A 17,177-nucleotide genomic window follows, 5' to 3' on the forward strand; every position below is an offset into this window, starting at 1 on the left:
TCCCCAGCTCCAAAGTCGGCCGCTCTGGCCGTTATGGAATAGAAGTGCAGGTACTAACTGCCGCTGCGTGCAGAGCCACCCTTTGCTACGATAGTGCCCTGGTCTGAGAGAAATTTGGCGACCTTGCTGATGGTAGTGTGGTAGGGAATAGAATGAAGCAGGGAGGGGTGGGGGTTGGGCTTTTGTGTTCACAGGTCTGTCTCTGTCAGCCCAGTGAATGGCCTCTAAACACAGATATCTTTGGACCTCCCCCACCTCACCTAAGTCACCCATAATTTACTTGCGTCACGCTGCTGCGAGGAGGGTGGTGTTGGTGTACGTCAGTAAGGGTGAGAGGGTGAAGGGGGCAAGGAAGGGGGCTAATGGGCTGTTAGAAATATCCTCTACGGTATGAATAAAAATGCTTTAACCGCTACTGCGCTACCGCGTTTTCCCGCTGTGCGCTGATTTTTGAAAATCGCGCTGTTTATGACAAAGCCAGCTCGTCATCCGCGTAGCGCAGGTAACGCCCATGACGAGCTGGCTTTGTCATCAGCGCGAAGGGGTTAAACTGAAAGAAACGAGAGCGCAGAGGCACCGAGGTTGGAGAAAGGGGAGAGGTTTGCTGCTACAGCTCCGTCCACCCCTCTGAAGATTGGCGCTCTGGGCCGGAGCCCAGCTCGCCCATGCCAAAAGCCGGTGCTGTCTGGGTGCCTGTTTACCAATGAGAAGTTATTTATTTAGTTATTTAAAACATTTGTAGAGCGCACTATCACCATGGCAGGCATCCTGGGGCTGACTGAGACTAATGGGGTAGGGAGAGGTCGGAAAACAGAACAGAAATCAGAAGAAGTGGAGGTATGTGGTATCTTATTGAAGACTCGAAACCAGTATCAAGTTTGTAGGTTCTTTATGCCAACCCCCGCATGAAAGGACATCCAACACGAACAAGGTACAAGCAGTCAAATGACATAAAGGGATACTTGCTACATCATAAGATTCTACAATTCTCGATCGTTAACATTAATACAGTTCTGATACTATTGGAACTAAGTTACCCATTACGCACTATACTACACGGTACTCTCTAATCAAACGTTTCACAGCAGTGCGAAAATGTGCTGCTACTTCTGCCCCCTTTCAAATTTAAGAAAAGCAGGTACTGAAGGGCAGATGTACAAGCCCCTTGCACCACTTTTGCGTCACTTTTCCCATTTTAAAAATGACGCAAAAGTGTCGCAAGGGGCTTGTAAATCTACCCCTCAGTGCCTGAGAGCACCTACTCATTCAAAACACCGCTCCTCCTACCATTACAGAATTTGTTTTTTCTGGGTAAAGTTAGGATAAAACATTGTAAAATTAAACAGTTTCCTGTAGATGACTTATTATTAAAAAATATATAAATGTTCCTTGCAGAGATGTCTCAGATACTGTGTACCGGATAAGGGATTTCAGGCATTTAGCTCGTGTTAGCACTAGTGCGATCATCTTGGCAGACTGCCTCGAGGGGGCGCCCGCCCACCGCCTCAGACTGCCTCAGTGGGCGCCCGCCCCCTCCTCAGACTGCCTCAGTGGGCGCCCGCCCCCCTCCTCACTCAGGGGAGGCTGGGGGAGTGGCAGGACACTTGAAAACCTGCGTAGTTTCCCAGCAAAGCATCCAGGGTTTCCTATCTCCAGGAGCAGAGGGCGTCACCTATCTGCCTCAGATAAAAGGCGTAGGAGGACTAAGTGGGGAACATTGGAAAGAGTAAGCGGGCTCCGACAGACAAGAGGCCATCAGGAAGGAAGGCAGCAAGCAGACCTCGCGCTCTCTGCACCATCCACGCCGCGTGCATCACACATCTGTCCTCAGCAAGTCACCATGAACAGCTGCCTGGCGATCCTGGCGCTGCTGCTGGCCGCGGCTGCCGCCCTCTCACAAGGTAAGAGAGCACACGAATCGACCTTCCTATGCCGTATACACATTAAGACCAGCCGTGTCTAAAACCAACCGGGCGTTCCTCAATACCAGTTCCGCAGCTGCCCCTGTGCCAGCAGCTGGATTGAGTTGAAAACATGTGTATGTGGTCTGCAGGCGTTTGCAACGTGTGTTTGGCAATCAATAGTTATGCGCCTGAATCCTGACAAAAATGCTGTCAGGCTTCGGAAACAAACGTGTTATATCGTTAGCCCTTTAATATTTTTCACGAGTCAAAAGGCAACTGAACTTATGGCGTTTGCTGGTTATTTTTTTCTGTGCAAATGTATTGTGCAATGAAAGCACGGAGGTGGTTTGTTGTAATTGCTTGTGATGCATAAAGTTTGTTCTCTGCACAACCGCTCAAGTGTCCTTGCCTTGGTTATGCACACTTCGTGCACATCAGCACGCATTGGAAAAGCGCTCCATGTGCAGGAAAAACGCGTCTGTGCATATTGTGCTCATTTGCAAACACAAGGCAGCTGTGCATGGTATAGCCGTAACCTATATTAACATATTAATAGCAGCTATTATGCACCGCACACAACAACTCACAGAAAGCTGTTGTGACAAGCCAAGTGCGTATTATGTTAGATCGGGTTGGGTTATCTGGTGCAAATTTCAGATTTCTCCCGGATTTCGTTGCAGGTATATGTAGTTTTGTACAGCTGCTGACGTGAAAAATCAGTTGCATTTTAAGGCGCGTTATTACTATCTGTGGGGTCCAGTGGGTATTTGTGTTTAACTGTTCTTCTGCTGGGCATTTACACTCTATTGTCCAAAAACCCTTATATCGCAGCTGAGACCTGGATAAACCATTTGTAACTAGTCCTAGAGTTTCGACCAGCTCTTGTACAGCGCGCGCGCATAGGTGTCAATCAGATGCCTGCCACTGCCAGTGAGACATCACGTTCATGCCTAAAACAATCACCAACCGTCGTTAAACGCCGGAATTATTTAATTGTATTCATTTATGTTGAGGTAGTTGGACTTTCCACAAAAGAACACACCTCACTGAACGTGCTGCACTTACTCCCGTCAAGCTGGCGTGCATGTTTTTAAAACATTGCGGTTTTTAAAGCACGTTCTGTGTACATCGCGGCGTTCTCACCGATGTGATACAGATTCTGCACAAAATGTTAGCGAAATGTACTGCAGATGCATTTCCCATGATTTTGCACATTATATGCAGAAACATTTTGTGAGTGGCATAACGCTTTTGTAGATGCGCATAATTCATTGTTTGCCTGCATACAACGGACGACCTAAAAGATCATCATGTAACAATGTGTACATTGATTACTGTTCACGTACATTTTCCCTGTTGTGTATGTTTCCATCAGACTTCCATCATTTCAAAGGTCTTACATTCACGTTTATGATTAGGGCTAGCAACCACTGCGAAACATGAAATTAAATAGACCTAGTAATGTACCAAAATTACACAGGAATAGTCGTGTACTCCCTGGAATGGCCAAATGCCCGTATGTGTGTGTGTTTATCTTTAAAGACATGTTGGTGTGGTGTCATGCCTCTGTGTACATCCCTCTGAAGGCATATCGTGGTGTTTGTGTATGTGCATATCCTTTTAAAGGCCTGTGGGTGTCTACAGAGCTCTCTGAATGCCTGTGTGCGTGTGTGTGTATGGACCCTTTAAGACCGGTGGGCGTTTTCCTGTGTCTATATATCATTGAAGATCTGTCTCTATGGGGTCGTGTGTTGCTTTGCTTTGCAGGCATGTGTGTGTATGCCTTTAAAGCTCTGTGAGCTTTAAAGGCATACACACACATGTGGATGTGTATGTGACTCTTTGTAGGTCTCTGAGTGGGTGTGCGTCTATCATTCCTCGGTTCACTGTATGTCAGGTATGTATATAAATACCAAAAATAATAAAAAAAGAAAAAAAGAAAAAAAAGAAAAGACCTGGCGGTGGATGGATCCTTTTGAATGGCTATGCCTGCTGCCTGTTTGGCAAATGCCTTTGAAGCCTGTGTGTATCTCACAGTATGCGCCTCTCTTCACACACCAATAAACTGGGACCACTCTATTATATACTGTCTAGCACCCAGGTTCCAGTGACTCCGGGTTTACCCTTTTCTTGTAACTCTCTTCACACAGGGGCCACTATCAACAGGGCGGAGCTGCGCTGCCAGTGCATCAACACCGAGTCCAAGCCCTTCTCTAGCAAACAGATCGCCAACATTGAGCTCATCCCACAGGGATCACACTGCATGAAGATGGAAGTCATGTAAGTACCTGCCTGCAGCCTGTACCACTCTGGATAATTCCTGCTTGGAGCAGAAACCGAGCTCTGATGCTTGTTCTGACGGTTCCTTGTTGCTTCCCAACAGTGCCACTCTTAAGGACGGAAACCTGGTCTGTTTGGACCTCCAAGCCAAGTGGGTGAAGAGGATCATACACTCCATTATGCACAGGTGTGTGTCACTGTCATTCCATTGACGTGTGTTTTGTGTATGTCCTGCTGATGTAGATTTAGGTTAAATAGCATAGAGGCATGGTCTAGTGTCTCAGTGGTCAGCTGCAAAAGTAGGAAGCTTTAGTTCTAATCCATGTTTCCCACACTTTGCGTGATCCTGGCGAATTGCGTTACTTCCCTATGGCGCGTTTCGATTGTCTATCAAAAATTGGAATATTTGGAAAGACGCCAACTCTAGTATTAAAGGTTTAATTTTTCTTTATTTTTTTAAAATCATCGACATATTTATAGTTATTTCCTCAACAATAAAACTCCAACCAAGCTTGGAGATATCTACTAATATTGGCCAGCTCAGCTGATTTATCAAACTGAATGGGTTATGGGAGGGGTAGACACATGCAACAGCGAATCAACCTAAATGCTATTTTATCCTGGAATGGGAGCCATTGCCAAGTTTCTGGAAGGTGGGATCTAAAGTCTTTGTAGCCGGGTGTAAATGTATGCAAAGACGCTATGTAGAAATCCAAGAAGTAGTGTAGGGTAGGAAGGATAGGGAAGAGGCCAAATTCCTCGTGCCCATGGGCCCATCTTTGAAGATAACGTATTCCCTCTTATCCACATTAGCGCAAGGGCATGAGTCGTACATACACGTACAGCACAACTTTTCTTGCTATCTATGGTTCGGGATATATAAAGATAATGCGTACACAATACACCTCTGCCTCGGACTCTGGCCACCCCAAAACACACAACCCTCTACCAAGACCAGCGGAAGCAGTCAAAAGCAGTAGATTTATTTCATGACGGGTTAGACAGATTCAGAACAATGGGCCTGAGAATGCCATGGGAAAGCTTAAGATTATAGCTCCTGCATGCCAAAAGGAGGTAGGGTAAGGCGCTGACTGTATGGGGCTGGTTGTCCTTTGCTGCTGTCAGTTTCTGTGTTTTGACAAAAACAATATTTTCTCACATAATCATATCCTTTAAATTGGTCTAAATCTTTGCCCTGCTGAGGTGACACTGTTCACCTAACACACACTATGTTAAAGTTGGACTATTACTTCTGGAATGCTTTTTAGGTCCCAGAAAAGTAAGGCATTTGCTTTCTTAGCTAGTCGTAAACCTCCATGAGCAAATCCCCAAGGTTTAGAATACGTCATTTTGTTTGGCTCCTTGTGGTGGGCTCGTTCATGGCCTCAAATGCCATAAAAGAGCAAGATAAATATATAGACACAGATTATATAAAAACTAATAAAAATACAAAACATATAAAAGAGAGAAAATGAGAGAAAAAATGATCCGACTTAAAATATTACAATAAAACCAGAATAAAACATGTGGTCTCTTTTATATGTTTTGTATTTTGTTTTATATAATCTGTATCTATATATTTATGATTTAATACTTTCTACACAATATTGCTGGTGTTTTCATTTAAAAAAAAATCCTATATGGATGTGCAAGGTACATATTTGTAACAGGGGCAGGCGAGGCAAACAAAGATGTGCTCTGTGACCTTGATGTCTGAACAGAAACTAAATGCAATGGTCTTATTCTTTCAGGTCGTCCAATCCCAAGTGAGGAATGCGAGGAAGCCCGTTGCGTTAAGAGATTGGACACACAATTTACAATTGATGAGACTGTGAACCAGAGATGCTCTTGAGACCTTGTGGGACAAGGGTTTGCAGTTGGAGCCAGACAGGCAGATTGCGGCTGCACTTGGATCAGCTCATGTGCGTTACTTGACAATATAGCACAATGGACCAGTGCCTAGGGCCATAATGGCTGTTAAAGGCCTTGAACCTGAGTTATAGTCCTCAGTCGCTGGATATTTTTCATATATGTTTTCAATGGTGACACACTAATGTTGTGTTGACATTGCAGAGTTTCACTTGTTCAGTGCAGGGCTGGGCTCATTATCACTTCTTGAAGTATCCAATGTGGTTTAATGCCAGAATATTGGCAACAGTTCACAGCTTTAATCTTGCCACTCCGGACACACCGCGCGAGACATGCAGAGGATTCTCTACTTTTAGCACCTACAAAGCCTTCTGAATATGGACAGTTCAAGGCACTCGCATTCTCTGTAGGATACCGGAGCACCATGGATCCTGATTCCGGACAACACAATGATATATTCAAGGCAAACTATTTCTATAACGATATTTGTACATTTTGATTTTTGGATGTTTAAATATGTACATAATGATTCCCAAGTTACTAGAATGGTAATGTTCTTCGAACCGTATGATGTATATTATGTCTATTTTGTATGGCATACTGTCATAGCCCTATCTTACAATGCCAATGTGTCTATTCAGCTAGTGCCAAGTGTATTTTGGTCTGACAAATATAATAAACAAACCAAATACGTATTAAAGAATTGACCTTGTCTGTTAAATGCCAATGAGTAAAGTGTGTACAATCAGTTTCTTGTTTCGGACCTTGAGGTTATATGAACCCGGCTTTGTGTGTGTGCATGACTCGATCGACTTAAAAAAGTGAAGACAATTTTGTGATTTCTTGCAACAACCGCAGTACTCCTGTTCGTCTAAAGATTAATGCACACCATTTCGTTGTGGCTGTAAAAGAGATGGGACTTCCCCTCCTCACCCCTGTTACACAGGAATGTTGAAGGGCTGCACAAGGCATTTGCTACCCGGAAGTGAACCTGACCTTTGGCATACTGCCTACGTCCCCAAACGCACTGCCTGCGCTAACTAATGCAGGGGTGCATAACTTAGGGCAGGAAGGGCGACTGCGTACCAGATAATATCCACATAAGGTCCATATGAATAAAATGCCCCGACTCAAACCATTATTTATTTGCATATTTAAATTTAGTGTAAAAAATATCAAATATCATTTATTACGAATGTGAACATCACCTTTGAATTTGACAGAAGATGGGTTTACACTTGTAAAAGAATATACTTGCAGGAGGATATTAATGGGAGTAGAAGTATTTGCAGAGTCCAGGAGTAGATTGGTGTATATGTTCCAGGCTGGGATGCCCTTAAATATCCGTTTACACATTGTGGGTATGTACAACAATCCATGTGACCTATTCTAACCTTAGAAAAGGTTGACTCTTTCCATTTCAAGGGCGCAGAGGGGAATGTATTGTTCACTGTACTAGCACCAGGATTACACGTGTACAAAAACAAAAAGTCAGAACTCAGAAGTTTGTTCCAGTCTCATTGACCTGAAACCCCCAAATTGATTCACACCACCGTTTCTAATACTAGCCTTCTATTCAACCACTTCTCCCAGTACCAGGCAGCAATGCTCAGCCTCCGTCCTGTACTGATAATCAGTCAGTTATACTCTTTATTTCGATAAAAAAATCATAAAAGTCAGAACAACTTGCATATTAGTAAAAACAGAAGGTATCCAACATACATTTTTAAAAGAAAATGGTAATACAATAAATAACTTAAAACACTAGATCACACCCCGACAATAATGCTGTCTAGAAAACCACCCTTCATTGTTCACCGTTGGGTTGCAACTTCATACAATAAAGTGCATAGTGCTAAATTATCGGTAGGAGCCTACAAAACATGGTTGTAAACATTTACCTAATCGTCCTTGCTTTCCTACAGATCCCCCATACCCAGCCCAGGAACTTTGCAACAGCGATGACTATGGGACCTTCCACTGATGTTTTTAGTATCCTAAATGCCTCGCTGCTGGACCTGGTTCCCATGTTTGAACAAATAGGTTTCAGCCATCGGGACCTGGGTTTATGAAACACTGGGCAGGCAAAAAAATGTGTACCAAAGATTCATTCTTATGGTGACAAAAGGGGCAATTACTATTATTAGAAGTGCACCATTTGTTAATAAAAACATTTGTGGGAATCGAACCCACACTAAACTGGTAACACAGTTTCCTGTCTTTGGGGGTGATGATTAAGTCCCAGTAACCCTCATAAAAAGCCTCATGCTTACTGTCAAGGAAGGATTTAGATGAAGAGGGGTTTGTATAAGCTGAGAACCGCCTCATAATTATCATGTTCCAGTACGCTGCCTTTAACTCAGTTTTAGTTGGAAATGTACTTTCAGCAGGTGCTGTAGAGAGGTGGCTCATCCCCATCTCACAAAGTATGTTGTTAACACACCTTAGCCACAAGATTTTCCTAGTGACATCCATTTCTCTAACTTCTAACAGGGACAATGCATAGTGTCTCGCATTTGCAGATTCTGGGGTTATCACTACATTTTCACATGCCTAAAAAACATGCCTAATGTAATTTGGTTCTCGTGTAATGCCCTTAGGCCAATTTGCGCTATATTAAAAAAACTGCATAGTTAAACCACCGGTGACAGATCCAAGGTCATATTTACAAGCCCCTATCGTCACGGGAATGCACTTTCTCTGTCGTTCCAGTGACGATAGTGGCTTTGCCCTATTTACATTACAGCATTAAGCCACTTAACGTGGCTTAACGCTGCCTTGTAAATAATGCCCCCTTCATGCTATGCTTAGTGTGAAAGGGGTGCGCAGTGGGTGTTGGGTGGGCTTTCCACCGCAACACCCACTGATTTTTTACACTGCCCCCTATTTCTAAGGGTGGCGTAAATAGTAGGCAGCGCCAAAATTAAAACCAGGGAAAACCTGCTTTATTTCTCCTCATTTTTAGGTTTCGACCTGGCGATCTGCGCAAGCGGTTCGCGCAGGTGAAATCTTTTGTTTACCATATTGGCTATCGGAACGTCCCCCACCTCCCATTAGCTAGCTCCATAAATGGAGGCTAGCCATTGGGAGCCGGATCTGTCCGTCAAGGCCGGACCAGATTCGGGGGCGTTCCCGTGATTTTTTCCCTCTCCGCCTCTGCGATGTCGTCATCGCGGCGGTGGGCGGAGTTTCGTTTTTTTTCCTTCTGTGTTTGTTTTGGTCATTCCATGCGAGGAAGCCCAGGTGAGTGCTTGTTTTTTAGTGGTGGAGCACGTGAATTCAGTGTACGTTGGTTAAAAATACATGATGAAGACACAGGCCACGATCTGGCTGTTCATCAAGTGCATGGGCGCTAAAAGTAGTTTTTGCCCCTTTATTTGTAGTGAGGACTCCGCAGTGGTTTGTCTGATGTGAAATTGCTCGGCTGATCCCCTTTGTTGCAGCATGCATAACTTTTCATTCTTTCAGTTCGACTTTACAGTCCGTTTTAATAATGTCCTTAAAACTGCGGGTGTCCAGTACCCAAACGGCCTAAATAGACTCGTATGGGCTAAGCATCTCGTGCCCCTTGTGAGACACTTGTAAAACTGCTCATAAGATTTGCAACAGGGAGTTTTTTCATGGTTTGGCATTTTTCGTAATGCATTACAGTTGAATTTATATAGCGCTTCATATCCTAACCGCACTGCAAAGCGCTGAAGAGCATCAGAGGCCATAAAGTACATGCTGCAAAGGTGATTAACAGCAAATGGGTAGGGAGTGCAGAGTGGATAGGGAGTGCAGAGTGGATAGGGAGTGCAGGGTGGATAGGGAGTGCAGGGTGGATAGGAAATGGAGAGTGCATAGGGAGTGGAGAGTGCTTAGGGAGTGGAGAGTGGAGAGTGCATAGGGAGTGGAGAGTGCATAGGGAGTGGAGAGTGCATAGGGAGTGGAGAGTGCATAGAGAGTGCATAGAGAGTGCATAGGGAGTGCAGAGTGCATGGAGAGTGCATAGGGAGTGGAGAGTGCATAGGGAGTGGAGAGTGCATAGGGAGTGGAGAGTGCATAGGGAGTGGAGAGTGCATAGGGAGTGCAGAGTGCATAGGGAGTGGAGAGTGCAGAGTGCATAGGGCGTGCAGAGTGCATAGGGCGTGCAGAGTGCATAGGGAGTGCAGAGTGCATAGGGAGTGCAGAGTGGGGAGTGCAGAGTGCATAGGGAGTGCAGAGTGGAGAGTGCATAGAGAGTGGAGAGTGCATAGGGAGTGCATAGGGAGTGCAGAGTGGAGAGTGCATAGGGAGTGGAGAGTGGAGAGTGCATAGGGGTGGAGAGTGCAGAGTGCATAGGGAGTGAAGAGTGCATAGGGAGTGAAGAGTGCATAGGGAGTGAAGAGTGCATAGGGAGTGAAGAGTGCATAGGGAGTGGAGTGAAGAGTGCATAGGGAGTGCAGAGTGCATAGGGAGTGGAGTGGAGAGTGGAGAGTGCATAGGGAGGGGAGAGTGCATAGGGAGTGGAGAGTGCATAGGGAGTGGAGAGTGCATAGGGAGTGGAGAGTGCATAGGGAGTGGAGAGTTCATAGGGAGTGGAGAGTGCATAGGGAGTGGAGAGTGCATAGGGAGTGGAGAGTGCATAGGGAGTGGAGAGTGGAGAGTGCATAGGGAGTGGAGAGTGCATAGGGAGTGGAGAGTGCATAGGGAGTGGAAAGTGCATAGGGAGTGGAGAGTGCACAGGGAGTGGAGAGTGCATAGGGAGTGGAGAGTGCATAGGGAGTGGAGAGTGCATAGGGAGTGGAGAGTGCATAGGGAGTGGAGAGTGCATAGGGAGTGGAGAGTGCATAGGGAGTGCAGCTCGAGAGAGTGGAGAGTGCATAGGGAGTGGAGAGTGGAGAGTGCATAGGGAGTGGGGAGTGGAGAGTGCATAGGGAGTGGAGAGTGCATAGGGAGTGGAGAGTGGAGAGTGCATAGGGAGTGGAGAGTGCATAGGGAGTGGAGAGTGCATAGGGAGTGGAGAGTGCATAGGGAGTGGAGAGTGCATAGGGAGTGGAGAGTGCATAGGGAGTGGAGAGTGCATAGGGAGTGCAGCTCGAGGGAGTGGAGAGTGCATAGGGCGTGGAGAGTGCATAGGGAGTGGAGAGTGCATAGGGAGTGCAGAGTGGGGAGTGGAGAGTGCATAGGGAGTGGAGAGTGCATAGTGCATAGGGAGTGGAGAGTGCATAGTGCATAGGGAGTGGAGAGTGGAGAGTGCATAGGGAGTGGAGAGTGCATAGGGAGTGGAGAGTGCATAGGGAGTGCAGAGTGCATAGGGAGTGCAGAGTGCATAGAGAGTGGAGAGTGCATAGGGAGTGGAGAGTGGAGAGTGCATAGGGAGTGGAGAGTGGAGAGTGCATAGGGAGTGCAGAGTGCATAGAGAGTGAAGAGTGGAGAGTACATAGGGAGTGCAGAGTGCATAGAGAGTGCAGAGTGGAGAGTGCATAGGGAGTGCAGAGTGCATGGAGAGTGCAGAGTGGAGAGTGCATAGGGAGTGGAGAGTGCAGAGTGCATAGGGAGTGGAGAGTGCAGAGTGCATAGGGAGTGGAGAGTGCATAGGGAGTGGAGAGTGCAGAGTGCATAGGGAGTGGAGAGTGCATAGGGAGTGGAGAGTGCGAAGTGGAGAGTGCATAGGGAGTGGAGAGTGCATAGGGAGTGGAGAGTGCATAGGGAGTGGAGAGTGCATAGGGAGTGGAGAGTGCATAGGGACTGCAGAGTGCATAGGGAGTGCATAGGGAGTGGAGAGTGCATAGGGAGTGGAGAGTGCATAGGGAGTGGAGAGTGCATAGGGAGTGGAGAGTGCATAGGGAGTGGAGAGTGCATAGGGAGTGGAGGAGAGTGGAGAGTGCATAGGTAGTGGAGAGTGCATAGGGAGTGGAGAGTGCACAGGGAGTGGAGAGTGCACAGGGAGTGGAGAGTGCACAGGGATTGGAGAGTGCATAGGGAGTGGAGAGTGCATAGGGAGTGGAGAGTGCATAGGGAGTGGAGAGTGCATAGGGAGGGGAGAGTGCATAGGGAGTGGAGAGTGCATAGGGAGTGCAGAGTGGAGAGTGCATAGGGAGTGCAGAGTGGAGAGTGCATAGGGAGTGCAGAGTGGAGAGTGCATAGGGAGTGCAGAGTGGAGAGTGCTTAGGGAGTGCAGAGTGGAGAGTGCATAGGGAGTGCAGAGTGCAGAGTGCATAGGGAGTGCAGAGTGCAGAGTGCATAGGGAGTGGAGAGTGCAGAGTGCATAGGGAGTGGAGAGTGCAGAGTGCATAGGGAGTGGAGAGTGCAGAGTGCATGGAGAGTGCAGAGTGCATAGGGAGTGGAGAGTGCAGAGTGCATAGGGAGTGGAGAGTGCAGAGTGCATGGAGAGTGCAGAGTGCATAGGGAGTGGAGAGTGCAGAGTGCATAGGGAGTGGAGAGTGCATAGGGAGTGGAGAGTGCATAGGGAATGGAGAGTGCATAGGGAGTGGAGAGTGCATAGGGAGTGGAGAGTGCATAGGAGTGGAGAGTGCATAGGGAGTGGAGAGTGCATAGGGAGTGGAGAGTGCATAGGGAGTGGAGAGTGGAGAGTGCATAGGGAGTGGAGAGTGGAGAGTGCATAGGGAGTGGAGAGTGCATAGGGAGTGGAGAGTGCATAGAGAGTGGAGAGTGCATAGGGAGTGGAGAGTGCATAGGGAGTGGAGAGTGCATAGGGAGTGGAAAGTGCATAGGGAGTGGAGAGTGCATAGGGAGTGGAGAGTGCATAGGGAGTGGAGAGTGCATAGGGAGTGGAGAGTGCACAGGGAGTGGAGAGTGCATAGGGAGTGGAGAGTGCATAGGGAGTGGAGAGTGCATAGGGAGTGGAGAGTGCATAGGGAGTGCAGAGTGCATAGGGAGTGCACAGTGGAGAGTGCATAGGGAGTGCAGAGTGGAGAGTGCATAGGGAGTGGAGAGTGCATAGGGAGTGCAGAGTGGAGAGTGCATAGGGAGTGGAGAGTGCATAGGGAGTGCAGAGTGGAGAGTGCATAGGGAGTGCAGAGTGGAGAGTGCATAGGGAGTGGAGAGTGCAAAGGGAGTGGAGAGTGCATAGGGAGTGGAGAGTGCATAGGGAGTGCAGAGTGGAGAGTGCATAGGGAGTGGAGAGTGCATAGGGAGTGGAGAGTGCATAGGGAGTGCAGAGTGGAGAGTGCATAGGGAGTGCAGAGTGGATAGGGAGTGGAGAGTGGAGAGTGCGTAGGGAGTGCAGAGTGGAGAGTGCATAGGGAGTGCAGAGTGGAGAGTGCATAGGGAGTGGAGAGTGCATAGGGAGTGCAGATTGGAGAGTGCATAGGGAGTGGAGAGTGGAGAGTGCATAGGGAGTGGAGAGTGCATAGGGAGTGCAGAGTGGAGAGTGCGTAGGGAGTGCAGAGTGGAGAGTGCATAGGGAGTGCAGAGTGGATAGGGAGTGGAGAGTGGAGAGTGCATAGGGAGTGGAGAGTGCATAGGGAGTGGAGAGTGCATAGGGAGTGGAGAGTGCATAGGGAGTGGAGAGTGCATAGGGAGTGCAGAGTGGAGAGTGCATAGGGAGTGGAGAGTGCATAGGGAGTGGAGAGTGCATAGGGAGTGCAGAGTGGAGAGTGCATAGGGAGTGCAGAGTGGATAGGGAGTGGAGAGTGGAGAGTGCGTAGGGAGTGGAGAGTGGAGAGTGCGTAGGGAGTGGAGAGTGGAGAGTGCGTAGGGAGTGGAGAGTGCATAGGGAGTGGATAGTGCATACGGAGTGGAGAGTGGAGAGTGCATAGGGAGTGGAGAGTGCATAGGGAGTGCATAGGGAGTGCAGAGTTGATAGGGAGTGGAGAGTGGAGAGTGCGTAGGGAGTGGAGAGTGCATAGGGAGTGGAGAGTGGAGAGTGCGTAGGGAGTGGAGAGTGCATAGGGAGTGGATAGTGCATACGGAGTGGAGAGTGGAGAGTGCATAGGGAGTGGAGAGTGCATAGGGAATGGAGAGTGCATCCCCTCTACTTCTCTTCTATGGACACTTGTACTTCTTCTACTTCTCCACCAGCACAGTGTGTGTTTCCACTCGCCCGTGGCACTGGAGACTGAAGCACATCCTTCTTAGGGTGAAAACCGTCTTGCTGGTCATTATGGACACTCTTTCCAGTTCTGTACTTTTATGTGATCACACTATGCATTATGGGGGGTGTAGTGTTGCTTTGATTCCATTAGAACACAGCTGAAAACAATGATTTGTAGATAAAAACTCTAGTCCCACTAAATCTTGGAAGTGCTTATTCACACACATGCATGCACGCACATATGCAAACACACTCTCTCTCCCTCAACAGGTGCACTACCTCCTCACAAGCACGGACACATGTTTGTAAAACAGGTTCTTTAACCCGCCATGCCATCCCATAATGCAGTTCGGTTGGCTAGCACACCGTGGCTGACTGAAGATGCGCACTAGGATGGCGCCAGCACTTGACAGCCAGGCACAGAGAGGCGCGTGATTGACAATGGGCGACAAGACGAGCGTGACTGAGAGCAGACGCCAACTGAAATGTCCAACCCTTAAAAAGGAAAGATTTAATGACGGTATTTTTTGTGGAACTGGTGGCGAGCTTCCTGTTTCAAGATGAGTGAGTGGACCATGTCCAAAAAGACTGACACTCCAGTAGGGTAGTGTAGTGCTTTCAGCAAGCGTTGCCTTAATGTGCCACCCCAGCACGATTTAACCCCCTCAGCTGTCAATTGGGCATCTGTCACGTGACACCTGCAGACCAGACTCTGAATTTCTTCAGTGAAATCCAGTAGGGTACAATAGGTCTTACATTTGCAAGAGATTAAGCTGTTGGCAATGTAAATGACAATGCCATTTATTTATCTGTTTTCAAAACCAACACATAAATAAAAATATTGTCATTTACAATGCCAATAGCTCTAACTTTGGCAAAGGCGAAACCGTTGCATTGTAAATGCTTGTTGCTTTTGCTATGTTTGCTGCCTTGTGCAGCACACATGGAAATAGCAAAACACCTTGGATTGTATGTGTAGGAAGGTGTCCCTTCCTGCACATAAACAATAAAAAAAAAAAAGGATATTTTGTAACTTCCATATGTACTGCATTAAGAAGCACACACAGATTTGACAAAACAGCATTTAAAGATTAATTTGTACAGGAAGGAGGACCTTCCTGCACATAACAGTCTTCCCCGGCATGCAGACACCCTTGCACTATGGTGCAAGGGTGCCTGCTTTGGCGCTAAGCTGCTAAACTTAGTGCCCTGGGGAAATGCAAGGCTGCACTATATTCTTGTAAATATGGTGCAGCCTTGCATTTCTGAAGTGGCGAAGTGAGGCGTTAAGCCATGACGGCTAACACCTGTTCACATATATTTAAAATCTTGCTCTAGTTGTCCTTTCCTGTTTGCAATGGCTACAATGTGTGCCAAAAATCAGTAGACACACCGCAATGCAAGTATCAGTGGGCAAGCCTGAGAATTCATGGAAAGAGTCATGTCTGTGGTCTTTTAAGCTGTAGGATATTATATATAACATTAAGTAAAAAAAAAACATAAAATCACTTAAGACCACACAAAATCGACCTACATCTTTATAGCCAATAACAACCTATCCACTGTATATATCTAAAAACTGCATATCAATAATAATCTTATAGCCTCCATCCTTGCCGTTATCCCATATTTGACAAGCATTGTTCTTTTAAAATTGGTGCCCTAAGGCTCTAAAACAGAAATAGTCTATCAGCACATGTACACTAGAACAGTGCACCTTCAACCCACATGCACAGTTGCTTTCCCACCCTCTCTGCACTGTAATCTGAATTTTAGTATAGTTGCATGCACCCAAAAATTCGGTAATTTAGAGAGGTAACATACTTTTGTAAAAACGGTGTGGCGGTCTTTAAACCAAGGTACATCTAGGGCCAGATGTACAACCCCATTTTGCATACACAAATGGGTTTGCGACTCGTTTGCGCATGCAAAATGTGAATGGGCTATGTACAATTCCTAAATAGCGAGTCGCAATTAATTTGCGACTCGCTATTTAGAAATTTTGAGTCGCAATTAGGAAGGGGCGTTCCCTTCTTGATAGGGACCGCAATCCAGTGTATGAATATTTTGCAACCGCAATTCCGGTCACAAAACACTCACAAATTACTACCCTCTTCAAGAGGGTGGTAATGCAGTCGCAAATTGGAAGGGGTCCCCATGGGACCCCTTCCACTTTGTGACGGTCTCTAATAATATTTTTTAAGGACAGGCAGTGATCCGTGGCACCACTACCTGCCCTTAAAAAATAAAACGAAAACATTTCATTTTTAGGTCTCGCTTGAGCCCGTGCATGTGCTGTTCTGGTGAGACATTTAGGAGTGGAGTTTTAAAAGTGCTGCCAAAGGCTTTTGCTGGCATCAAGCGTGCGGTTACTCGCGCGAGCCGCCAGCTTTGCCACTCGCGTGCTTTTTAAAAATGTTCTTTTAGCGCGCGCGCGCGCACACACAACTCCCGGGCTTTGTTCCTCCCTTTTGCACGGCACGTGCACATAACTCCTGCTTCTCCCTCTCCCCCACCACAGATCGCGGCGGCTTACACTTGCGGCCAATGCTTATTTAAGCGCTTCCTCGTGGGACTCCTGGTACTTTTGTGGACTAAGCTGCTATGGAAAAGAAAACCAAAGCCTTTATTCCTGCCAAAAGCGACCTTTATCGCAAACTTTGGAAAGTTGCAATCTATGAACTATGGAGAGGCCGTGTGTGGCCTTACGGCCAGAGCTGCAGAATATGGAACTGGGAAAACATGCACGAGTCTAAGCGTCCGCTCAACATCCAGTGATTCTGGGCAAATCACTTAATCTACCCGTGCCTTAAAAAAGTGACATTTTAAAAATAACGTGATCATGTAAAGCACTCAGATATCTTAGGGTCGAGTTCGCGCTATTTAAAACTACAAGGAAAAAAAAACTAACCCGCCCGCCTTCTTTCATTTAATGCACTGATCTTTCAAACATAATCACCTTGCGTCCTTCCTGGCCAAGCCATTTCTTCTGCACATCCCCCTCCGGTCTGTAAACTGTTCCCAGTCATAAAACCTGCATCTCGTTCCTGTTCCTAAATCCCTGCCCTGGACGCCCCTCCAATTTGTGCCCGTGCACCCTCGGC

The 17,177-nt window shown here is 46.9% G+C and overlaps 1 protein-coding gene across 1 annotated transcript; it reads left to right on the forward strand.

Annotated features, from left to right (window-relative positions):
• Positions 1–1,702: 1,702 nt before the first annotated feature.
• On the forward strand, positions 1,703–6,756 carry LOC144819655 (interleukin-8-like). The gene is made up of 4 exons (XM_078677463.1): positions 1,703–1,901; positions 4,055–4,184; positions 4,288–4,371; positions 5,936–6,756. The coding sequence occupies exons 1-4, from the start codon at positions 1,841–1,843 to the stop codon at positions 5,952–5,954; spliced, it is 294 nt and encodes a 97-aa protein (XP_078533589.1). The 5' UTR covers positions 1,703–1,840; the 3' UTR covers positions 5,955–6,756.
• Positions 6,757–17,177: the final 10,421 nt, after the last annotated feature.

This window comes from Lissotriton helveticus, chromosome 2_1, assembly GCF_964261635.1.
Source record: "Lissotriton helveticus chromosome 2_1, aLisHel1.1, whole genome shotgun sequence".
NCBI lineage: Eukaryota > Metazoa > Chordata > Amphibia > Caudata > Salamandridae > Lissotriton > Lissotriton helveticus.